Source organism: Lonchura striata, chromosome Z, assembly GCF_046129695.1.
Source record: "Lonchura striata isolate bLonStr1 chromosome Z, bLonStr1.mat, whole genome shotgun sequence".
Classification (NCBI taxonomy): domain Eukaryota; kingdom Metazoa; phylum Chordata; class Aves; order Passeriformes; family Estrildidae; genus Lonchura; species Lonchura striata.
Window position 1 is genome coordinate 14976193 of NC_134642.1, and position 26684 is coordinate 15002876.

At 37.4% G+C, this 26684-nt stretch overlaps 2 protein-coding genes across 9 annotated transcripts in view; both read right to left on the reverse strand.

Moving 5' to 3' along the window:
• The window catches only part of FCHO2 (FCH and mu domain containing endocytic adaptor 2), an 80805-nt gene extending 75256 nt beyond the window's left edge, over window positions 1-5549 (reverse strand). For 6 of the 7 annotated variants that reach the window (XM_077790293.1, XM_077790295.1, XM_077790291.1 and 3 more), the window contains exon 1: window positions 5411-5549. In XM_077790293.1, the coding sequence (XP_077646419.1) occupies window positions 5411-5437 (27 nt within the window). In that variant the 5' untranslated portion in view covers window positions 5438-5549. Of the gene's footprint in view, window positions 1-1517; window positions 5071-5410 lie in introns of those variants that run through there. The other variant, XM_077790292.1, reaches the window with a different exon arrangement.
• A 10297-nt stretch (window positions 5550-15846) lies between these two features.
• Window positions 15847-26684, reverse strand: part of TNPO1 (transportin 1) — a 75465-nt gene continuing 64627 nt past the window's right edge. For both annotated transcript variants that reach the window (XM_021531770.3, XM_077790015.1), the window contains 3 exons: window positions 25634-25708; window positions 22874-23016; window positions 15847-21426 (listed from right to left, as the gene is read on the reverse strand). In XM_021531770.3, coding sequence (XP_021387445.1) covers window positions 22909-23016; window positions 25634-25708 — 183 coding nt within the window. In that variant the 3' untranslated portion in view covers window positions 15847-21426; window positions 22874-22908. The remainder of the gene's footprint in view (window positions 21427-22873; window positions 23017-25633; window positions 25709-26684) is intronic.

Here is a 26684-nt window from a genome sequence, read left to right on the forward strand (position 1 = left end):
GGTTGTCTTTTCTCAACATTTCTCCTTCCCACACACACTGTATAGAATTCTGTACATGGAAATTTTGTGTCTTAGACACTCTTTCTTCATTGGGTGTTTTTACTTGCTCCTTCCTAGTGGCAACAGATTAATAGTTGTGATCACTGGAAGACCAGTACTGGCCTACTTAAAAATAAATTAATGCAGCATGTAACAGAGGGAACTGATGGAACCTTCCACTCCCATTCATAAGCAATCACCATTCACTGGTATAACAGACACTTAAGTCTGATGCAGTTTCTTCCTCCACAAGTTGCATAGTGGAGAAAGACAGTCAGTCTTCTGCTGTCATGTATAAGATCGCTCTATGTAACAGACTTCAAGATCAGTTTAAAAGACCATTCTGAATGTCATTTTGTAGGTAAACTACCATCTGTTGAGGGCGATCCTGCCATTACTCAATAAAAAACAAAAGTAAAACTGTGTATGAAAGTGCAAAATGTAAGTGTTCCTCTCTCCATATAGGCATCATTTAAATACTCTGAAGTCCATTAACAGTTTTCTCCTTCTTATTCAGAGCCAACAAAACACTCTTCAAAAGATGGTGTTTGTTCTGAGATTTCCAATTTTATACTACTGTAAGAAAACTCTTCCGTATCCAGAGCATAGATGCTCCCCAACAGCAAACCATTAGAGAAAGCAAGACTTCAAATACAAGTAAACACTTAAAATAGCCTACAACAGAGCCATTACTGACCAACTTTTTACACAAAACAAATTAAGTCATGGAAAGCAAGAGCAACAAGTCCTCCCATTTCCCTTTATCAAGAACTAGTTACAAAGATTTCCTCATGGAAATGAAAGTAGCCCTGTCAGCAAATGTGTAGTCAGAAATCAGCATTTCCATGACTTGTGCATAACAGGAAACACATTACAGGAACTCTGTGGGACTGAACTACTTAAAATACTTCACATTTTTAAGAATAAGTTTGTTTGTTGCAATAAAAATAATTCTGAATTTAAAATGTGCATTTAGTAAAATAGCCAGAAATTCCTAGGCAATCTGTAGCAGCATTTATTTTCTATATTTTCAATCAAATTGTTTGAGTGCAAACTCCATCTCCTTTGGATTAAAACTGTCCAACATTAACATCTATTAGTGTAAAAACATTATACTCTGTTACACCATTTTCTTTTTACCCAGTACAAATAAATGGTTACACTATGGTGACTCTGACTGGTCAGATACTAAATTCAGGACTATGTATACTCATTTTAGATGCTCTGACAAACACTGTTGCCATATTCTTTAAACTGTTAATCCTTGTTGCAGTTTCAAATAAATAACATGTCTTCCATGCTTTCTACCTAGAAAATAATTTAATTTAATGGGCCCTGAATACAAAATAAACCACTCCTGTGATTGATATTATGGTCTTACATTTCTGAAAGTTACCTATCCAAAAGTTTCTATTTCTGAGTGTCTGAAAGAGCTGTAGAAAATTGAGAGCACTGAAATGTGAAAGAAAAGCAGTCACCTGATGCTTACACAGGTAATGCATCTTCTTCAGTTCTGAAAGTTTTGAGAAGACTGGACACAAAAACAACCTGTCAACTTCAATTTTCACCTTCCTGTTTCAACATATCAAATAAAGATCAGCTCCAGAGAAGCTCTATGCCTATGAGGAAGGACAGAGATTTCCCACTTTAGATAGGTAACTGAAAATATTTTTTAACTAACACATGGAAGGCTGCCAACACATGCTACATGCACACACACACACACACACACACACACAGAGGATAGTAAGTAAATATTGCACAATAGCTCCCCTGAAACAAAGCATCCAGATGTATGCCCAGCAGAAGAGTAGTGCTGCACAGACATATGAATGTAACTCCAGATGCCAGCAGGACAAGTCTTTGTGCCACTCATACTTACAAGTTTGTATGATGAAACATCTCGCCCTTGATAGAGCAAGTTTCTTCACAAAGCTATAATTATTAAACTAGGATACTGCCAAACTTTATGCTCCACAAGAAGTATTTGGAAGAAAAAAAAAAAAAAAGGATTCTTCAATACAGCTGTTCTCAAAAGCTACAAGTAAAGCAATCAATTAAAACAGTTCTTTTAAATTGCCAAAGCTAATTTATACATATGTTTTTATATGCCAGAACTTCCAAAGTTACAGAGCATAGAGTTACACAGAAACCAGTTTCAGCTATTCTTAGAACTTTCAATAGTTTAATTCATTTGGTTAATTTTAAACAATTCATAACAAACCACTGGCTGGTTTGGAAGGTGCTTCTTTACTTGTCAGTAGTTATTCCTTTAAACTATGTCATAAGAATCACCTGCACAGGTCAGTTTAAATACAACATCAAAGTCAAAGTAATATTTTCCATTAAGAATACAGTAAGTCAGTGATAAACAACACTTTCTATACTCCCATACCAGTAATAGTGTACTCAAAGTGACAAAATGTAGCTATGCTTAACAGAAATAGTTTATGATAGTGTTACCTTTAAATTATGACATAGTTTTGATATAGCACATACACAGCAGCAAGCATGCAGTGTTTTATGACAATCCTAATTAGGAGTTGGAAATATTTGGACATGTGACTTGAATGCATAAAATTAGGTCACAAGAATCAAAGCCACTTATAGCCTGTACTGCTAGTTCATAACTTTTAAAATCCAAAAATATCCTCCTGGCATGGAAAATTGCTCTAAAATGTCGTGCTGCCTTAGCAGACTCTTTCATTTTTCAAGTGTTAGTACATTTTTTAAGTGACAGTAGAGGTCTCTCTACTTCAGCTTTACACATCTTGAAAACAGTCTTGTTTATCTCTCACTGATTTCTTACAGAACACTGAAGACATAGCAGGCTCATCCAATTTTCTTACATCCTCTAAGAACAAAAAAACCAAAGTGTACCATTATTTAGACACTTTCAAAAGCAGTGCAAGAGAAAAGCCTCAGGATAATTTTCAAGACTTACAACAAAGAAGGTAAGATTTTTTTTTTGTTTACATGACCACATTTAGTAAGATATCAGCTTAAATAGTGTGTAAGAAATTGATACTTTCATACACATGTCACTCCCCTTTTCTGGAGAAATCATTAAAGTTTCTGATCTCTTAAGTTTCTGATCTCTTCTCCTATAAATTACAACAAATTATTAAATCAAGGAAGAGCATCAATACAGCTTCAGATCCAGACTTCCATTTCCAATGCACAGTTTCAGTTGCAAGTTAATGACAGCCTCTATGTCAAACAATTTAATATTAATTATGCTTTGGATACATTTTTAAATCAGTGCTTTAAAAAGCATAATTATCCTATTCCATATTTCCAAAAATATTTTGTCTGGGGTTACCTAGAAGGGCAAGGAAGAAATGACAAAACAATCCTCGTGAAGTTCTACATACTACCACTACTTCCTTTCTCTCTACAAATTTCTCCTCATTTTTTTTATTCACTGCATTTTCATGTATCTTCTAATTCCCATCTTAACTTTCTCACTATAAGTCAGAGCCTACATGGATTGCTTTTTAAGTCCTCCAAAGCAGTAGCAATTCTGAATAACCTACTCTGAAGTGTTAGTGCAAATGAAGATGACTAATGATTAAAAATGCACATTAAAAAATGCCTAGTTCTGAGGATATACAGAAACTCAATACTTTCAGATTTTACAAATCTATCATTACAGTTAATCTTGAAAATATTCACCCACAGCAGGAAAGAAGGAGCATTCTCTATTCCTTTTAATTTTACTTCTATACAGAATAAAATCCTGTCTATGGTATCACAAAAATTTCTTGGTCAAATTTTGCCAAATTAAGACCCTATCTTTGTCATCACCACAAGACAAATACCAACAAACTTCTTGTCCTACCTTGTGTAATTTCTGACATATGAGAAAAACCTGTACTAACAGAAGGAGTCATCCATGTCTTGGTGCTCATTGCTAACCCACGCTAGGGGTTTTGCTAACAAAGCCATAGGTAGAGACTCTTTAAAGCAGAAAAAGAGAAATGGGAATTTGAGGTAGGTATCTTCTACCTCATGCGTTTGTGAAGACACAGACATGGAAATTGAACATAAGGGAATGGCTCACTGCCTTCACCAATTTAATCGACTTACTAACAAAGCAAAAGACAAGTGATGAGACAATTAAATGAACTTACCACAGTACATAACAAAGCTTATAGAAAAGCTCAATTTCAGTTATCATAGCTGAATAAGCAGCATCTGTTTTGCTTTAATCTTAGAAGATAGAAGCTTCTCAAATCAAAACGCATCTTTTTATATTAATTTTAATCTTATTTTTATGAAAGATAAAATTCTTCCACATGTTAGTTTAATACTGATCTCTCACACTGAGGCCTCAAATTAAGCAGATTTGTATGCCATGAGAGCAAGTCTAGTATCTTGGGTCATTAAATTTTAATAGCATGTTGAAAGCAAAGGAGTCAAACCAAGCACAAGACTGCAAAGAAAACATAAACTTGAGCTATGCCTTACATTCAAGACCAGTGTAATTGTGATAATAGTTTTTCCTGAACTTTAAGCATAACTGCTACTTACAACTGAAAAAGCATGCGTCTAAAAGATATCTTGTCTCCTTTTCACTTCAGTCTCAAGCAGTAACAATTTTCATGTTTCTGCTACTTCTTGGTAGAAAGGCACACAAAAAATTAAATAAGTAGCAACTTTGTAAACAGTCCAGTGACTAGGAAAACACTTGTTTTAATGTTTCGAAGTAGCAGAGATCACAAAGAAAACTAGTTGCATTTCGCACGAAACTCAATCCATTTAACTTTTATCCATATATATCTACCTACTTCAAACACCAAGTATCTACGCAGAGGTGACACATCAGATGGCCTGTCCAAGGCCAGCTGGAAAGCTGTTGTCCCCGTGAGCCGGCTGCTGCTGGGCTGTACCCCACGGGCACACGGGGACGAGCTGCCGGCACAAAAGCGCGGAGCGCCGAGCCGCGGCTCTGCCTTTGCGTGAAACCAGCGCGAAACCAGCCCGTGCTGCTCCCCCGCACAGCACCCAGGCTCCCTGCAGCCCAACACCGCCAGGCACCGCGCATCCCTCGGCCCAGCGCCTCACGGCCCCGCTCCCATCCCATCCCGTCCCATCCACACTGCCCCATCCCCGTTCCCGCCGTCCCCCCGCGGCGGAGCCCGAGCCAGGCGGCGCGGGCAGGGCCGGCGGTCCCCCCGCCCTGCCGGGGCGGCAGGGACCCCGCTCACCGTGGCCCAGCCCCGCCGCGGCGGGCGCGAACCCCCCGCCGCAAGGCCCCGGCCCAGTCCCGCCGGTGGCGTAAGAGCCGCGGCTGCTCCCGCGGCGGCGACCGCGGCCGCCCCGCGCCGCGCCCTGCCCGCTCCGCCACCGGCCCGCGGCGCTGCCCTACCCAGAAGCTCTCCACGAAGTACGCCATCCTTCCTCCGCCGCCCGGCCACCGGCGAGCCCGGCCGCGGCCGCCGCAGCCGCCGAGACGCGACGGAGGAAACGGGCGCCGCCGCCGCGTTCCGCCCTTCCCGTGACGAAGCAGCCGCCGCTCCCGCCCCGGCCCGGCCCGGCCCCGCGCCTGCGCTCGGCCGCGGCGCTGCTGCGCAGGCGCGGCAGCGCGGGGCGGCGGGCGCCCTCTGGCGGCGGCCGCGCTCGGCGCCGCCCGCACGGGACGGGAGCGCCGCTGTGGGGAGGGTCTGCACCCTGCGCACCACTGCGGGCTGGGTCTGCACCCCGCCCACCGCCGTGGGCTGGGTCTGCACCCTGCGCACCGCCGCGGGGAGGGTCTGCACCCTGCGCACCGCCGCGGGGAGGGTCTGCACCCTGCGCACCGCCGCGGGCTGGGTCTGCACCCCGCCCACCGCCGCGGGCTGGGTCTGCACCCCGCCCACCGCCGCGGGCTGGGTCTGCACCCTGCGCGCCGCCGCTGCGGGGAGGGTCTGCACCCTGCGCACCGCCGCGGGCTGGGTCTGCACCCTGCGCGCCGCCGCGGGGAGGGTCTGCACCCTGCGCACCACTGCGGGCTGGGTCTGCACCCTGCGCGCCGCCGCGGGGAGGGTCTGCACCCTGCGCACCGCCGCGGGCTGGGTCTGCACCCTGCGCGCCGCCGCGGGGAGGGTCTGCACCCTGCGCACCACTGCGGGCTGGGTCTGCACCCTGCGCGCCGCCGCGGGGAGGGTCTGCACCCTGCGCACCACTGCGGGCTGGGTCTGCACCCTGCGCGCCGCCGCGGGGAGGGTCTGCACCCTGCGCACCGCCGCGGGCTGGGTCTGCACCCTGCGCGCCGCCGCTGCGGGGAGGGTCTGCACCCTGCGCACCGCCGCGAGCTGGGTCTGCACCCTGCGCGCCGCAGCGAGCTGGGTCTGCACCCTGCGCACCGCCGCCGCGGGCTGGGTCTGCACCCTGCGCACCGCCGTGGGCTGGGTCTGCACCCTGCGCGCCGCTGTGGGGAGGGTCTGCACCCTGCGCACCGCTGCGGGCTCCCCAGGGAATCGGCACAGCACCGAGCCTGACGGAGTTCAGGAAGCGTTTGGACATGGCGTGTCACGGGGATACGATGCGATTCTTGAGGATGTCCTCTACGGGGCTACGAGTTGGACTCGATGATCCTTGTGTCCCTTCCAACTCAGAATATTCTGTGATTCTGTGATGTAGCTTCACAACCAAGTCTTATTCCAGCCAAGAAGGGTAAGGTCCTTGAAAGCAAGGCCCTTGATGATGACTAGTCCCACAGGGAATTTTGCTGACAAAGCATAATAAAACCCACCTAAGACCATTGTCCCACAGGACTTTACAGATCCAGTGGCATGCTCCTAATAAAGATGCATCTCATCTAAAGCCAAAGTGTCTGGAGAAACTGATTAATTCAGGTCTTCACCTTCTTCAGTGACGGCTCAGCCTGTAGACCCTTAATTGACTCAGTAAGGAGTATTAGCCAGTGGGATGATGCCCGTTACTGGTCCAGAACACAGGGCCACTCAAGTGCCACCTGTGGCCAGTCTGTACCTGGAGTGCTCCTTTTCTGTGTGTGTGTATAGATACACAGATAATCTTTGTTGTAGAGTCAGCAACACTGGACTCTTTGTGGGACTCTGTAGAGTTCCTTTTCTACCTTAATAGGGTGATTCCTTGCCCAAGAGAGCAGTTAGGTTTTCACTATTGACTAAAAACAGAGGGCCAGGTCTAAGCAGCAATGTGGCTGCAGCTCATTGCCCAATGAAAGCATGTGGTAAGTGCTTTATCCCAACTTGACCTGTGGTTTTGTCAGCACAAAGTTTTATCCAAACCAGAAAAAGTAAGATGGTGATATTGTCAGATGGGTATTCAAGGAGCTCCCTTCCCATATGGAAACCCAATTAGTTCTCATGTGAAAAACCCCACCTTCTTTTACATTGTCACTAACCATTTTTGTACTTTGTTCTGTATGTCATTAGGTAAGGCATAGAACAGAACATTCAAATCATCCCTCAGAACCTGATGAATTCACCAACTTGTATCAAATTTATGCTGAGTAGACTTCCATGAAAGAAAATGGTTAGGAAAAATGTAGTTCAGAAGTTTACAAAGCTACAGAAATTAATTTACCTTTACTAGAGATGGAACATGAGCAGTATCGTTCTGAAATGGTATTAGTTATTGGCAAATGGTTGTGGCTTTAGTCCATCACTTCTGTAGCTCCATAGTGAGTTTAGTTCCTTTCTTTCTGGCAATATTGTCCCAAAGTTCTAGTGTATGCCAAGTTAATAACTTGTCAATACAGAGAATACTCCTGTGTCTCTTTCACAGCACAAATTTCTTTAGAAGTCTCAAGACCTTTAGATCTGGATCTCTCTCTTTTGATAAGTGAAGCATGTGTACTGTCATTTTAACTCTAGTAAATGCTGTAGTGTTTCAGGTAGGTAAAACTTTACAAAAGGATGGCCTTGTAAATTCATGGCTCACTCCTGCTGCTTTGGCTAAGTAGAAAAGGCTGCTGGGAGTGACTCAGCTGAATTAGACAGAAAAACAAGTTATATAACCATTGTGTGTTCACATCATTGTGTATTGTGGTTGGTTGGATGATGCTTGTCGTATTTTATTAGTATGTAAGTGATAAAAACCTAACTGCTTAAAAAGGCCTGCTTTTGCAATAAAATGCTCTCTTTTGCACCTGCCTGGGGACTCTGCATTGCTCTGCTTTGTAACACTATAGGACTACATTTGAAGAACTCTTATTTAGTCCTCTTTTTACTTAACATAAGTAAGTAGTCTGCCTTATGTTGTTACGAAAAAAATTACATGATTATAGTACATTCTGCAGTGTGCATTACAATCTGTAAGGATATACACCAGGACAAACAACAGATAATGCTGCATGAGCAGAGCTGAAGCTTTCTATTCCATAGCAGATAGAAATACACCTTTCACAGGGACAGATGCAATGCTATAATGGAAGGAGTATCAGGTTCACTTCTACATTTCACAGAAAAGTTCCTATCTTCCATATTTTCAAAGCTATGTAGTTCTGCCTAATATGCTGCTATACTAGATGTGAAGCAATTGTTGCAGCTCTTCAGCAATCTACCATGACAGGAATATCAACCCCATCCTCAGGTTTTCAATAGCTTTCCACACAAATTTGAATGAAATGCACAATCTTAATAATAAAGCATGTTCCAACATAGGTACACTTATACAGAAAAACACTTTGATCTGTATCATGATCAGGATCAAGATTACATTTCAATATTTGTCTACATAGAGAAATCCATAATGGATTACTAAATGTGGAGACAATGTCCCTTATTCTGGAAGTCCCTGATCTGCATGTTAGTGACATGTTTCAGAATACTTTGCAATACTCTAATTTAAAATTCTTTAATCTTATCTTCTTCCCTATGTATTGGCTGCCAAGGGCCAGATACTAGGTTAGGTAGACTCTTTGTCCCAGTACAGTAGTTCTTTTGTTCTCCTCCTGTAGGAGGAGGGAGAGAGAAAGGGACATTATTTTGAAAGCCATAAATACACAGTGAATCCTGTATAAAAACAAGAATTCCTTGCATGTTTTCAGCAGTGTTCACAGAAGATCAAAATAGCTTTCTGGATTGCTGATTTTTTAAGTTTAAAAAAGCAGCTCCTCTCATCAGCTACATAAGTGTAAGGTCAAAGAACCATCACAACAAACCTCACTGGAAGGGTATGAAGAACTAAAGAGTCAGCTATACTAGTTCACTAGTTATATTCTATGTCTTGGTTTTAAAGAATTTAAGAAGAAACACTCTGGAATTAATTGCTTCCCCTTACAGTTTTAACCAACTCTTCTCCACCAATAAGGAAAGAATACGACTACAAGTAAATGAAACAATAAGATTTTACTAACAATCGGAACAGCAATAGGCAAAGAATAACAGTAAACAATTGCTAGATACTTATTGCTACATCTCACAGGGTACCACCCCGCCAAGATGGTTCTCCCCAGCAGAGCATGTCTCATGGACAAAGGGAAAAAGAGTGCCAGTCCTCCCTCTGCTCACTGCTCCAGTTATCTCCCTGATGGCTGGAGCTCCAACTGGTATTCTCCGGATCATGGGGCTAGAACTTGTGGAGGGGCTTTGCTTTTCTCTTGCAGGAGATGGTAGGGCAGGTAAGGCAGGACAGCTGGGCTGGGGTGGCTCATGGTCTTCCTCAGCCAGGCGCTGCTGGGGGAATTTGCCCTGAGGTAGACCAAGACCACTAACTGCAGCTTTTCTGAGATGAGAAAAAACCAAACCCAAAAGAGAATTCAAACCCAAAAAGCCTCTGTCCACGCTGCCTTGGCTCTAAAGCAGGAAGCCAAAAGCCAAAAAAAGCAGCCAGAGTGAGAGTCCTGCCTCAGCAAAAATGAAGAGCCCAGCAAGGCAAAAATTAGGCAGTCCAAGAGGCCGAGCTGCCTGCAAAAAAAGACTTCAAAATACCACCCTTCCCAGTTCCATTTTCCTGCTGCAAGGTCTTAAAGAGACACTAACAAATTTTGGGCACAGATAGATCTGGAATACGGTAACATTCTGGGTTACCTGTGGCAGAAAATACTAGACTTTACAAAAAAGTATAGTACTTGACATTACTATGGATTGAATACATGTTAAAGGAGGCATTTAGCTCAGCTCCTCTTACAGAAAGTTTCCCTGACTGTGCAGGGTTATTGCTGTCTGTATCTCCACATACTCATTCTCCCATATTTTCAGCTTCTAGTTTTATAAGTGTTACTATTAACTTATTTTCAACAGAAATAAAGATTGTATTTTGGTTTTACTTATAGCAACTAATTTTTTTTTCTATGTCTAAGCCGTCTGAAAAATAATTAGAAACTCTAGGTAAAATAACAGTATTCAATTACCAGTAAAATTCTTAATATATGAATTGCATGTACTAATTTTAAGATTAAAAAAAAAATAATCCAAACAATTACCAAAAATAACACTAATTATTATAAAACTTGTTATAATGAGTTGCCAATGAGCTAGCTGACATTTAAAGTTCCTTAAAAATTAAGAGAGTTAAGAAACAGATTCAGATAAAATGTATATTCTAACAGTATACTTTCTCTTTAAAGAGGATCTGAAGAAGTAGATGGAGGTGTTTTATATACCATATGTGTATTTCATATACTCCACTGAGAATATGCCCTGAAAAATGCATTTTCTTTCCTTAATGTCTTTGCTAGAAGAACTGCTCAAAAATCTATAGTTGTATTTGGAAGACTGCAAGCAACAGAAGGGATATAAAAAGCCAGAGTTGTTCAGCACTGTGGTGGAGAATGAAAGATGAAGTGAAGACAGAGTTACTTGCTAGCAAAGTCCTTTTCTAGAGTTGTTTCAGTTTGGTCAGTATTGTCAGGCTACCTTGTAGGATTTAAAAGCCACAGGATTATGCTCTAACCAAGCAATGGTACCTGCATGCCTGCAGACATACCAAGAAGTTTAATAATTCACTTGCTTATGACCTACACATTTCCTTCATTACTAGACATTTACTGCAGCCTTTTTGTACAGAAAGTGTAACAAAATAGGCAAAATGTTATCATTGGTAAAGCTTAGGAAAAAAATCTGTAAAAATAGATTATAATGTTAGCAGCAAATACAGCTAACTTAAAATAATTTATTCAAAGGGAATTCTCCCAGATAATTTTAATAGGGGTTAAGCCCTTTTCTGAAACACATGCATAAACTGAAAATGTGGTCTGACGAGAGAACACTGCTGAGATGATGGCCTACATCACTCTTTTGGTAGGATGGGTGCTTCTAATGTTATTCCTAAGTATAAGATGAACAAAAATATTTGTCAACAGTCATAGCCATGTTATTACAGTAAGACATCAACTAAATTTCTTTAAACCTGGTGCAACATTTCATCAAAGTTATTTCAAAGTAAGGAATAATATACATGTTCTGTTGAAGATTTGCAGCAACTTTTAATGACACTGTTTCCTACATCCCTGAAATTATGGATTCCATTAGGCTGCATCATCTGACTCACTGTATAGTTAACTGCGTGCTTCTATTGATCTGGACACCATGCTTGACTGTCTCCCATTCATCAACTCAATTACTTAAGTTATGAAGCCAACAGCATTGTTTCACAATGAGTCACTTGGTGTTAATGGTCCACCTTTATAACTCTCGTGCCAACAGCATGTCTCATTAAATCAACCATCAATCAAATGGAAGGCTCAGAAAGTGTAAGTAAACATAAGTAACAACAAACCAGAATAGCAGAGTGGTTGAAGATTCCATTTTGCCTTCTTGTCCTATTTTATTCCTGCATGAAATATTCTGGGAGATTTCTAACATATTCAGGAGGTGCATTACTACATTTACACCACACTGAAGTTTTTAATCTATATTCTATGTAAGATGGGGAATTAACAGGATCAATTATTATGCAGCTGTACCCTAAGGAGTACATTCAATATGTAGTATTGAATAGTTGAACTCATACACTCGACACCTTAATATTTTTAATATTACCTACATACTTACTTACCTGCAAATATGTCAATCAATGAACTTGGAGAAGCAGTATACTTGTAGTGAAGTAGTAAAAATAACCTAAATGAAACAGAGAAAACTGATGTATTTAATACACTAAAATTCAATGAAAAGTGAAAATATGAAGTATTTGGAAGAGCAAGCTCTGACTATACAACTACTTAGCACCAAAGTGCTCCATAGTACAGCACCTACTGTACTATAGTGGTGTTCTGATCACACAGATCTTCTCCACTCTTGTTATAATATACAACAGAAAAGGTAATTGGTAGGTGTGAAGCCAAGCTAATGATTGTGGTATCTCAAGAAAGTGATCTTAGGATAGCATATATAAGAATAGATGTACTTATGTTCTTAATAAACCAAAGACAGCTTTTAAGTATTACTATACTAAGAGCAAGTCCTTAGGATTGAATTCATGCAAGATAATAAATGAAATAATGAAAGACATTGGTCTGGACAGGTGTTTCAGCTGCCTAGGTAGGAAGTAGCCAATGAAATATTGTGAAAAAAGTAAAATGATTTGGCTATACAAATCCTTTATTAAGATTGAACATTAAAAATCAGAATGTCAGTATGAACAGGGTGGTCAGTGAATTGCTTGCATTTGAGCAAAAGCAATACTATGTGAAAATGATTCTTACCTTTGAGTCTTAACATCCACAGACTGATACACTGATGCCTACTAATGGCAGCCATCAACTTCAGCAAACAGAGGAAAAATATGTAAACTTCAGTGTCCTTGTCACTTCAATAAAACTCTTAAAGCCTAATTCCTTCTGAAGACTTGTAGTAACAATTTGGAAGGCCTCCTATATGTTCACACAGAAGACATTGGAAGTTTAATTTTTGTTGTGTTGTTTTTATGTTCGTTTTCTTCTGTGGGTTTTTGTTTATTTGTTTGTTTTAAAGGTACAAAAGTAGCCAAGATGCCTATGGGTCTTAATTAGAATAACTAAATCCTGAGTTATACATCAATCGTCTGTGTTAAATACTGCCTTTTTTCATGGAATGAGAAACAGTTACCCAACTGAGTGAATGCTAGCAACACAACTGATAGCAATGGTCTAAGGCTCCAGCTGGCTTCATCTGATTTTGGCCTAATGATGAAAACAGGTTTGGTGTGCAAGGATAAGGAGGATGGAGATAAACAAAATTATAAATGGCTACATATTCCTATGGCAGAGTACTACTAAAGAAAGTGATGCAACTGTTTTACTACCTTATGCTAAGATATGTAAAGAATTTTAAAAAATGAATAATTATTTTTTCCTATGGTTAATGTGATCTCCCAAAGTTAGAAGGAAAAGGTGCATATACTTACACACGATTCCAAAATGTTTATTTGAGCATGTACATTTAAAAAATGAAAAACATATATGCAAGACAATGACCATCATTACATTGAGGAAAAAAACCCACCACATAAAATGACTCAAAACCTCCATTTGAGATATTAATTTTATTAAAAGACACTGAAAGAACAGTTTTCCACTATTTTTTGTGGTTTAGTTAGCAAAATCCTTTTTTAAATGGTATCCTTTGCTATGTTTTGAGTTTTCAAATTACAGAACCCTTTAGTTTCTATATCTGTAAGTCACAGAAACTTCTCAATAAGTCAACATAAAAGTAAAGCTGAAAGATAGCTTTACCCTGTAAAGACAATACTTAATTATAATTCCAGGGTAAAAGGACACGTAAATAAATCTCATTTCCCTTTGTGTAATTTACCACAGAAATAAAATTATATTTAGTATTACAATTAAAGAGGATGCAGAGAGAAATAATGGAAAAAATAAAAATATTGGCATAGGTTACAGTAACACTGGAGTAGTTATGCACCCAAATTAACCTGTATGCTTTAAACACAGGAAGACGTTGAAGTCACCTGTATATTTAATACAGGAAATTTAAAACCATTCACTTTGCCAAGTGGCACGAAGAGAAGGAAAAAATAGGTAAAACTGTCAGTATAACAACATTTTATTTCCATTTTTAAAATATATTTTGAAGTATGAAAATACTTATTTCCATATATTTCAAAATTATAAATCAATATTTGAAAAGTAATATTGATACCTGAAGACATCTATATCTATAGAAAAAGAGAAATATAAATACCCCAAATTTAATTTTCACAATTCAAATTGAAGTCTGGTAGACAAAGAGTTGATGTCACAAAAAAACTCCTTGAAAAACAGTGACTATGAAATAATTCCTTATATGTCTTCACTTACACATCTATGTATTAATACATGTACAGCGTAGTTAGATCTGCTTTGATTAAATTGCATGGATTATAGGAAACTACTAAATTCTAATTCTGTCATTATTCAGATTAACATTTGGATGTCTTTTGAGACGTTTCAATAGTCTATACTGCTCATTTTATGCAGAACAAGGGTAAATGCCTGTGAAAGATCAGTCCCGTATAATGCAGTATGTTCCACTGTGAATCATTCTGGGATAACAAAAGCTACCAAAAACATCTGTGAGCACTTAACATACATAAATTATTTTCTACACACTCTATGCTTATTGAAATGCCTCTTCACTCGAATACAACTTTAAATGTCTTTTTTTACAAAAAGAAATACCATGATGTACAATTATGTTCAATCTTTTGCACCATTCCACAAGCTCGTAACATTAATTTCCTGTACTCAAAATGTACTTCATCATTTTAATGTTTTTAAATACAGGTAGTAATTAACCTCAGACTCAAAATTAGAGACCACAGTTTAAAATCAGGTGATGATTAAAATCAGGAGATGATAGTAGAAGACTTGAACAAACCACCGACAGCAGTATGCTGCCAGAACATAAGGTGAGTGGGAATGCCTATTTGACAGTAAAGCTAAACTTCTCCAATCGCCTCCCACAAAGCCACTGATATATTCAGCCACCAGGAATTGATATTTCTGCTAAGCAGCTTCATCTCTACACTGCTGTTTCATCGCCTTCTCTTGTTTCTGGAAAGGGAAGTCCTTCATTTAAGCAGAGTTTCAGCCAAGTGTACAAGTAATTAGTTTCTACTAAAAATTTCATTATAGTATTTGTATCTATGCATTGTATTGCTATATTAGTCAGTTGCTTATATAGTGTAATGACTAAGTTCAAGAAAATGATCAATAGATAAGTAATCTGTGCTAGACGTATGTCATGGTCTAAGTGGTCTACATCCTACTGACCAGTTGTTAAATATCAGAAGTGAGCAGAAAATGTTCAACTCCACATGAGTGGATAGAAAAAAACTGTTGTTTCATATTTTAGAGACTTCTAAACTGTAGAATTTCCTAAAGTTCTGTAAGTACAACTCTTTAAATAGTTTGTATTACCATGATCTCATGAAAGCTAGATAAAATTAAACTAAGACCACTGCAAATTTTGGTTTAAGGCCTTAAATAATTTTAATTTATTTCTGGTTTACTCATTGTTTAATTATTCACATTATTGATAGCCAGGAAGTAAGTACAACATTTTTCTCCCCTTTTCCATTTGGTCAGACTTAGGAAGTATCGACTGTTTCAAGCAAGTTAATGTAACATTTCTCAGTAGTAAAGTAGTTACCAGTTATCACCCAACAGGTTTTAATTTCAATCCACCTAAACCTCCTTATTCATACACTGACCTACCCTCAAGCAGAGTGAAGTATCTAAACTAAGCTAACATTAAATGATCCAAAAACCATTCTCTTTCAGATAAAATGAAAATCCTTATTTCAGAGATTCTAGTATCTACACTAGTGAATTAAGAGTGCACTACTGGATCAGGCAAAACATAAATAGAACAATAAATTTTAATAGTTCACCAAAAACTGGAATGCAACATCTATCTTTCAACAACTTTATTAACATAGTCAAGCAGTGATTAACATTCACATCTATTATGTCACATCATACAAATGTAAATACAAAATTACTACAGTACAATATATATTCTCTGCATGATCCAAAATATTTGGTGGCCCCAAAAACTCTTAAAATTCAGCAGCTTATCAAAAATTAAAACCATATTCGATTTAAAATGAAGTTCTGTTAGCATATAGGCAGACTTCAAGAAATATCAGTCAATTTAGTACAGTTTGAGAGGTTGCAGGAGGATATGTTTGAAGGAAACATTCCAACATTGTGGCAGATACAGAAACATAAGATTTAAAGCTTTCAAGCAAACTTATACAACCTAAGTTGTCAGCAGAAAGGTCTGGTCACCTTTCATTTAAAACTATTTTGTGTACTTCATCCAATTTAAAATTTTAGAAGTCTCTAGTATCAGTAGGTCAGACATATGTACAACAGAACTATATCTTTCCACAAAAAAAGATTTCACACTGCAGATTTCAACAGCCAAATAAACCTCCTTATACCAATCTTTTTATTCTCATTGCTGTCCTCACAAAAACCACTCAAACCTTGTTAATTTTGTTGCTCACTCGAAATAAGAAAATAGATACCTAAAGCAAAAAGTAGCACAATAGAACAATTTTTTAGAAAAATGACACTATACTGTGAGTGCTGAATTCTTTGAGATGTGGATTTGGCTTACTTAAAGCATACTGCAAACCACACAGGGATTCATCCTATAGAGCCATTTCAAACTTCCCTCATTTACGTACATTCAAGCGAGTGAGTATCACTATTCTAGCAGAATATACAAAGCAAGTAAAGAAGAGTACTTGCCTCAGTTCCCCATTTAAAACTGGCTTGCTCCAACCGTTTAAGTGCAAAGAGCAAGCATCAGTGGCAGACAAAATGCAGTTTCTACTGGAGATTACATAGAAGATTGATGGATACAAATCAACCTGGAGAATGCATAGGTGAGAGAAATACATAGCTATTGAACAAGCTTTATTTATTTAAGGTAAGATTATGTAATATTACAACAAATATGTGTGCAAACTACATCAGCATCCATCTGAGATTAAGTGGAGGATGTTTTGCCATTTCATTGTAGAGCTTAACCTTCATTTAAGATAAAAAGGTCACACTTTAGGCCCTATATAAAAGCCTTCTATCATCCTCATGAAAGAGATAGTAAGGAAGCAGTTAGTGTTTAGTTACAACTTCTTTCCTTGAAAATATCTGAAAGAAAAGATTTCCAATTTAATGTTGCATTTAAAGCATTTTAAAATAAATATTTCATTTGTTTGAATATGGATGCATTCTCCTTTAGGGAAGAAAGTTTTTGCACCTTATCTGTTAATACATTCAATATGAATAATATAGGTGAAGCAAAAGTCATTAATGTCTCACAGTTGAAGTTAATTAAAAGTAAGTTTAAGACAAGAGGAGCTGCCTAAATGAAATACATAAACTGATAAAATTACAACACATTTCTATTAGCATGTGTTCTGAACAAAAAGGGTACAAGAGTATTCACCTGAGATAAAGCTAGTATTTGAATATTTGTAAGTAGCAATGAGTTTTGCTTGAGGAAAGCCACTTGAAATTTTAAAATATACATTTTACTATTATACAATATATGCAGTTTAAGTAATTAAGACTGATGCCAACATGAAGTCCTAAAAAAAAAATCACAGTGTGTATCAATATTATTAATCACAAAATTTATGCTACTTCATAACTTTTAAAAATTATAACAATTACAAATTTTAACCTATTCTTCTAAAAGTGGTCTTCTGAGTACAAGCTTCAAGAAGCAATGAACTAAAGCATAAGAATTAGTTTCTTACAATTTAAATATATACATACTCACTGATTAAGAAAATACTCAAGCTTTGGAAAAAAAAAAACCTTAAACTGATTACTTTTGCTTGCCACTGGTTAAAATAATAAACTAGTCTGTTTTCCAAAATGAAATGAGTGGTTTCCTGACTGTGTTATGTAAAAAAATTTAATATTGAACTTCACTTAAGACTAATTTAACAGCAATTTTGAACTGCCGAAAAGATGCATTTATAAGGATTTTAAACACTTTCTGTTACCAACTTAGGTTGATCAGCAGCTTTTTTCCACTCTCAGAATCCTTCAAAAAGGGAAACTCAAAATAGGAAAAGGCATATATAAAAACAGTAAACACTGACCTCCTGAGGTTTCTACAACAAAATTATTCAAGTAGAAAATCTACACCATTACATAGCAGCGGCTATTTCTGTAGTTTAGCACACTAACAGCACTTTTTCAGTGTGTAAGGAGCAAATGAAGTAAGCCGTGCTTTTAGCATGCCAAGAGGCAGAAACACTGGAATGTAACAAAGACAAACTCACAATTCTACCAGAACATTCAGTCAACATTCAAGAACTGTCAAGACTACACCACAAGAATTAAGATGCTTTTTATATATCCCATGATGCAATAATTCAGTTTTAAATATTAATGCTGTTTCAGAACTTCTCTTACCTCACATTACACCCTAAAAGGATTCTGCAAATCTCTGCACTATATTATGCATTAGGAATATGGTTTATTTGCTTTAAAATATACCATGAGAGAACTTACTGATACAAAACACTATTTTGTTTATTCCTGTACTAGTTATTCCTACCCTTTTAAATTATATTCCTTGCTGTCATAACAGATCAGTTCACATCTGTTTAATACCAACATGTATTAAAACGAATATGCACAAAAGTAGCATCCTAAGCTAATCCAAGGTGAAGTGGAGTGGTTTTATTTGGTTAAAGGGGCTTTCTGAAATTTAAGAAGTTTTAGTTAAACCCAGATTTTAGTTGTTATGTTACTGTATTATTTAGGTAGGTTTTCTATTCTAAAAACTTTTTAATGTCATTTATCTGCAACTCTTCCTTAATGTTCAAACACACTTAAAATTAAAGCAAGTTTGGGTTTAAAATAATATCCCACCTTGCCAAATGCTGGGCAGGGATGTTCCCTTTCAAAAGTAAACATTTTTTATTGAATTTTACTAATTTATATCAGAGTTATTAGTAGAGAAGGTATTTTTGGTTTGCTATCAAAGTAATGTAACTTGAAATCAAGTTGTCACATGCAATTTTGAACAAATTGAATGAATACTATGTAGTGGCATTATCAAGTATATTTCATACAGTACATGTCCAAACTATGCTTCAGGCATAAGCCACTAAAATTTGCAAAGCCAAAAAATAGGGGTGTGGTGTGGGGGGACGACAGGACATAAAACATGCATGTGATCATGCATTGAAAAAAAAAAAAGTCTAAACTCTTTAAAGAGCATTTATAAATTCACACTCACACAGCTCAAACTTCAGTGCAATGCCTAAATCAACAGTCAAAGAACAGAAACCATGCAAAGAAGAACAAGTTCTTAAAAGAGCCCCAACCAAAAACAAACCTCAAACCAAACTAAAACCAAAGCAAACAAAAACAAACAAAAAAAACCCCAAAATCCCAAACAAAAACAAAAACAAAAAAACCCAAAAAAAAAAATCTCCACAACCCCCTCCAAGACCCTGCAAAATACACACACAAAAAAAAAATCCCCAAAACCAACCAACCAAAGAACAAAACAAACAAACAAACAAACAAACAAACAAAAAATAAACCAGAAAACACCAACTAAACCAAAACTGTTATCCAGTATCCATTCTGCAATGCAAAGGTGAGAAACTAAATCTACAAAAAGGCTGTTATGGCTTTATTTTGTTTTGCAGATTAATAATGCAGCACTTGAAAAATGGAAAGGTGTGGCTTCACCTCTGACCAGCAGAGCTAAAAGTCTCTCCATTTTCCTTTATCATCATGGGATACTCTTTAGGCAATCTAAATTAATAAAGACTTGCCATTTTCAGATGGACACAAGATCAAGTGTACCAGTTAGGATTTCACATTCACAGTACATAAGAAAATACACATGGAAGGAAAAGTAAAGCGTTAACTTAACAAGGATTTATTCACAGGAATACATGTAAGTAGAGAAAAAAAAACACAACAGAAAAGCTAAACAAATGAAATGAAGAGGATCCAAACCAGCTTTCACTCTGTAGCTTTAAACTTGCACCCTTGTGCATTTAACTACATCACAAAGGGCCACCAACATGCGCCAATACAGTGTAGATACCCTGCATTACATCCATTAACTTAAACATCTCTTAAGATCATGCTTTGAACAAAAAAAAAGCATAGAAGATAATACGTTGAGTGGGAATAAACACAAATATAGCAATCTTGTCATCAACTTCTACAATTGTCCTTACGTGCCAACTAACATTTATGCAGCCTTTAACGGGTCTTACCATGTAACTCATTTTAGAGATTCTGATAAATCACTAGTATATAACCATGCAGAAAGCACATCACACTGACAGCACAGAGGCAAATATTTTGCACAGCTATATCAGCTTTCCACATTGTGCAGGTTACACACAATACAATATCAATCTTATTCTTAACAGATCCTAAAAAGGTATTTCAAGGCCTAATTGTTAACTACAGTACTTTATATCTATATTCTTAATAAAAATAAACTCCACTGAATCTTAAAAAGTAATTTTAAATGCAGGGCTATATTGAATTGGTAAACTGCAACACAAAACTGGCGCAACATAGGTAAATGTATACCAATTTCACTCTATTTGATGCAAGCATGCTACTTTCCCACTAATTAAAATTACTTCTGATCACTATGAGCCAGAATGCATGCCTGAACCTTAAACTGCAAGTTAAGAATAATGCCTTACTCTAGAAATCAAAACTAACAAAGTACAATAATAAAATCATATCCACTACCTTGTTGTTTTTCTTAATGTAAAAATTAAGATGTCAATCTTTCCTTTGCAGTGTCCCTCTCCTTACCCCAAAAATGAAAGGAGTGACTTATTTGGCAGCTTGCAGGTTGCTTCATTTTGTCCAAGTTAACCTTTATTATTTTATGATGGGGTTTCTATACTGTACACTGCAAGTGCCTGTTCCTAATACAGACACAAGCTGCATTTTAACTGTACTAACTTCATTTGTGTAGTTCTTCATTAACATGCAAATATCTAGGAATCCCATCAAGCAGGATGAAATAATGTAGAAAACCCTTACTTAAAAAAAACAAAACAAAAAAGAAAGCCTTTTACTGTTTGTGACCCCCATTCTTAGGTTTCCTTTATTGTGCGCAAAATATTTTTCCTCTTTACGTATCCCTATGGTTCAATTATATGGTTTCTTATTTTGGTACAAATCCCCACAATATTCCAGAATGTGCTGTTTTGTGACTAGATTCTTTTTTTTTTCTTCTTCACATCCAGTGCAGAGGTGTAATAGGAGACAGATTTCCACCCACAAAGGCTCCAGATGTTAAAACATTTCCCAACATCGACTTAATACAGTGACGGCAACACCTCCCTCCCGCCCCTCCCAGTAGGGTTGGGATTGTACTGTATTCCCTACTGGTTTACCCTTCCCCCCAGTAAAGGGTAGCATTTTCCCTGGGTGCAGAGGCTCCCTCATAGTCTCCCAGACTGAAGGACCTGCAAAGGGAAAAGATAAAAGTATAATTAAATCTTACCTGGCACCTCTGGCAGAGAGTTACATAAACAGAGTCTTTTGCAAGCATTAAATGCCAACCTCTAACTTAAAAATAGATTTATGCCCTTTTAAGTCTGTTAAGAAATCAGCCCATTTGTATCGGATAAATTATTATTCATGAAACCACAATATATGCTTTGAAGCTACACTGACAGTTCCACTATTGTGTTAAACTTATATTTAAGATAAAAGCACCCTATATATTCTAAATGGGTTTTCCATTTTTAGCACAAAATTATGAGGTAGCTATGACATTGACAAAAAGTATTAAACATATCTGCAAGTGACCTAGCAGCTTCCTATTCGAGTGGATTAAGCAAGCTGGCCATAGCTTCTCTGCAGTTGAAACTGAGAACAATGAAGGATTTTTATCACTTTGGTTTCCTTTTCATCAGGAAAAGAAAACATCCTTATGTCAGAAACTAAAATGCCCTCACTGATAAGTACGTAGCTGTTTTATTTTTTCATTGTTCCGGTCAAACATGTAATGTAAAAAATTTATGACACTGACTGTGAAAAAATCTTAGGCTGAATTTTAAATAGTTGTCCATTCCAACACTAAAAAGAACTGCATGATTCACTCTTTTAATTTCAGTACAAAAATTCTACTAGAAGTATCAAAATTGTATAAAGAGTAAAAGAATAAATTTAATTCACTCTTTTTTTTGAGTAATATAATAATCTCTTCATAGTTATCACTATGAAGACATTTGCTTTATAAAGCATACACAGGTAGCATACAAAGCAAGGTGGTATAATAACAAAGGTACTCTGGAATGCATTTTCATTGTTCTTTGTTGAAGCTGAATCATTCTCCACACAGAAGTGTCTAAGAATTCTGAGCTGATACACAAAATGGAACATGGCATTAAGAAACATGTATCAGCCTCCCCCAACATCAAGCATTACAGTTACTTTAGAAAGATAATTTAGCATGTAGTTAGGAGGCCATTAGACTTTTATAGTGTATTAACAAACCTGCTTTTTTATCCTAGGAGAGTATTCACACTTAGACCATATCTGCCATCTATTAATTCATAACATATAAGCTAGCCTGTGTTTTTAGTACGATGACTTGAGGATCATATTCACCACTTTGCTTATTAAACTTGAACCAGCACTTTGTTATACCTACACTTCCAACCTTCTTGATAAACTAATGTGTGTATCATAGACTCAGTTTTTCTTTCTGTCTCTGTAACAATAAAAAAAATCAGACAAATGCTTTTGCTACAGTCACTATCATTTAGGTATATTATCATACGTTCTTTCCTTCATATAGGAAGCAGTAGCCCAGCAATTCTAGACTGATGAATTAATTTTATTTCATATGATGCTAACAGGGAGGAAGTCCCAGTTCTCTTTGGCAAGCAAGACTCATGTGCTTACCTCTAATTATGGGACTGCAGCTACAGTGCATGAGGTTAAACTCCATAGTAAGCTGCAAGGCGCTCTTTTAAGGGAAGAGGAAACTGGTCAGAGAAACGCCTCCAATTCTCATCCCCAACTTGATTTTTAAATCCATGAAGAATCTACAAATGAGAAAGGGAAAGTCAAAATAAGCAAAAAATAGAGGCTACATTATTTACTAGCTTCATATGCAGTAAGCCACAAACTGCTGAGTTGTACATCTGGCAATTTGAATTCTCCAATATCACACTGAAATGCTACAAAGAAGCAAAGGAAGTAGAGTAAGATCTTTCTAATGTGTTTCTTTAAAGGTGACACAAAGAATATAGCTACCCAAAGGAACTAGTGTATGTATATGTATTTATGTATATATTTAATACATAACTTAAAGCTTAGAGTTAAGCCATTTCAGAATGTTTATTTGTAATTTTTTCAACTCATTTTTCATCCATCCATCCATCTCGTCAATTGACATATATTTTAAGGTCATATATTTTAAGACTACTGCGTTCACATTTATTTTTTAATAGATGTGAAGTATGTTGTGGGAAGTTAAATTAAATGGCAGCCAACTTCTGACAGAATGAAACTGTCAATTTCTAGCACAAATATAATATCTTTGAGAACTCTGTTTTCTGCATAGAACCTCTAAGACAACATCACTAAAAATTAAACTCTTAAAACCTTCTTTGTTTTGAAATAACAAGGATCCACAGTCAATGGCAATCCAAAGCCAGTGAAAGAGGAAAACAATCTACAGGTTTCTGTCTGGACCGTTTGATGTAATAAACTAACTGAAAATGAAATTACACTATCAAAAAAAAAAAAAATCTTAGTGTGCTACCTCTTAAAACAGCAACTAAAAGCAAAATATTACATAGGACAAAAGCAGAGAGAATTACTGTTCCTCACAGAAAATTATACTAAGAAAATCTAAAGTTTTTTTTTTTTTCCTTTTTACACTCAGTGTAACCAAACTGTGGAACAGTCTGTCATGAACACATCCTCAAATAAAAGGCAATGTCAAAATTCAAGCTCATGATAACAAGTTCAACACAAGACTGTCAGAGCTGTTTTTAAACAGATGTAGTGGTAATGGCATTATATGCAACCAGTTAACTTACTGCTTTTCTCCCTTCCACAAGCGGGTTCTTTCCTAAACCCAGAGTCACATTAACCAGCTGCTAAGAAAGTCCTGAAAATCTAAGAATGCTCAGTTACAGACAAATGGTTATGAGTCAGATTTTAACAATGGCAGCTCATCTATCCATGCTCTTGAATGTATTTCTCTTCCTGTTTGAGTACTAAAGAATAAATAAATAAAAAAAAAAACCCAAAGCCTGGACAAATCCAGTTTCTTTCCCTTGTTGCTAAAAGTCATAATTACTGTTGGAAAAACATCTACTTGGATTACAGCAGTCACATAGTCCTGAAGAAGTTGTCTAAACACCCTGTGTGTTATCACTGAAGAAAGCGCTGTCTCCTTTCCTGCAAGGCAAAAAACCCCACAAAACTACAGTAAAATTGCTCGCTTAAAAAAGCAAGGATGTTCTTACGCCAAGTGACCAAGAACCACTCTATTTAGTTTGAATGCATTGTTTCCCAAATGGATAACTTGGAAAGAATCTGAAAAAGAGGAGTTTAATCTGCTGAAGGACTGGTGCAAAAACATGCAGTGAGACTACTTTGGGCAATCATCACAGACTCTGTCCAGGACCCCCTTTTAAGTTGTAATTGATGTTTCATTCTGTTGATGTTAGAATACTCATAGCATTTTCTAAATCTATTGTTCCTTGGAAGGAGGCTGGTTATCTGAGAGACTAACTAGGACAGCCAGATTTCTGCCTTTGCTCTTAAAGATGGAATAGAAAAGTTCTAGCTTCTGATTTGATGCTCACACATGTCAGTAATTGAAGAAAAAGTGCCAACCCATGATCCTAATAAGTACTTAAGAATATGCTCCATTTCTGATTTAGAAAATCATGAACCTTATTTTTGACAAAGAACCTTCTAAAAATGGGGATTTCATTTTAGAACTTGTGAGGCAAACCCCTTCTCTCTCTATTTTTTTAAATTCAAGACACTGTTTCCAAAATACCGTGTATCATTCTGTGTGGGGCTTTTTTGTTTTTTATTTACTTAACACAAGGCAAACAGTCCTATAGTTTAAATTTCCCTGACACTTTGCCTAGGGATTTATTCTTAGGTATAACTATATTTTAGTTTCTTGAAACTTACTCAACCAAGAGGGATTCTGAAGAGGATTAACCAATGTCTTATTTTCAGCAGGAGTTATGAGAAACAACTAAGATACCACTGGGATATTTTTAATTTGCAATTTATGTATATCTCCAAAATAAAGTAGCCATCTTTGTGGCAAAAAACAGTCTTGAACCACACAAATCTCATTTTATGAAGAAAAAGTCTTACATGTAGTATAAACTCCCCTGTTCTTCCCAATGCAGGAAAAGCATAGTAGGCTGGACATTATGAAAAGCTGTTTGAGGATCATTATCTCTTCAAAAAACACCTCAAGTGAACTTTGCAACTATTTAAAAAAGTTTGGAATAATCCAAATGCATATAAAAAGATACAGGTTAAAATAAGAAGTCAGGATTTCCATGTTTCTTTGTCTCATGATCACACACAGTGTAAGTACCAGCAGTGCAACAAAGAGAACAAGACCAGAGGATATAAAAATACCACCACTAGACTATACTATTATCTTAGCAATCTTACCTTACAGAACATGTCTCGAAGATCATCTTTTGGGCTAATCCACGATGCAACAGCATCACAAAAAAATATAAAGTCCTACAAGATTAAACAATCATATAGGTTAGAAACCTCAATTTATACATCTGAAAACAATGCTTGATGTTCATTCTGTGAAGTGGATGGTCTTTGATCCAAATTTTCAATGGCTTTTGCTTTTGTGTATTTATTTTCCACTTAATTCAGACAATGGTAAATTACTGTGTGCCTAAATGTTCAGCTACAAAATTGCTGAGGGTCCTAAGTTAAACCACAGTGAAACTAACCACAACTCTCCCCTCTACACCACACTAGTATAACTTTAATTCTTTCAGTATACCTACAAATGCAATATCTACTTCCTTTACTCACAAGCAACAAATGTATCTCTCACACATTTCCAGCTAGGGAAAAAAACCCCTAGTTTATTTATTTAAGTAATTTTTTTCTGGGACACAGAGAACATTTATCATACAGGTTCAAAACTAAAGCCACCTCAAAATCCCTATACTCCATTCATCTGCTGTCATGCATTACCTCCTCCTACACCAACAGAACACCAGTCTTTAAAAAAATGTTGCTAATGCAAGAAATAGGAACTGCGGATGATTAGAGAAAAGATGAGTTAATGAAATGGGTCCTTATTTAACCCTTGTCTGTAAGCTCCATGAATGAACAGACAGTAGAAGACTGAAATGTAAAATACAGAATAAGGCCTAAATGAAATGAACTGAACTGAACATTTCAAAACAAGGCAAACGCTCAATTCTTGTGTTTCAGGAAGAAGAATTCCAGGCAGAAAAAAGGGAAAGATCAGTTTTGTTTTCCTCTTAAAAAATATTACATTGATACAGCTTTACTTTAGAGGTGTGGAGACTAAGATCAAGTCATATTCTATTCTTCAATTGTAAAATTAATTCAGCCACTTATTTTGAAGAGATGCATGTTCATTGTCACACTATTTGAAAAATTTATCCAAAGTTGAAACAGAATCTTCCCTACCCAAGTGTTAAGAACAAAGGGGTGGTTACTGGTT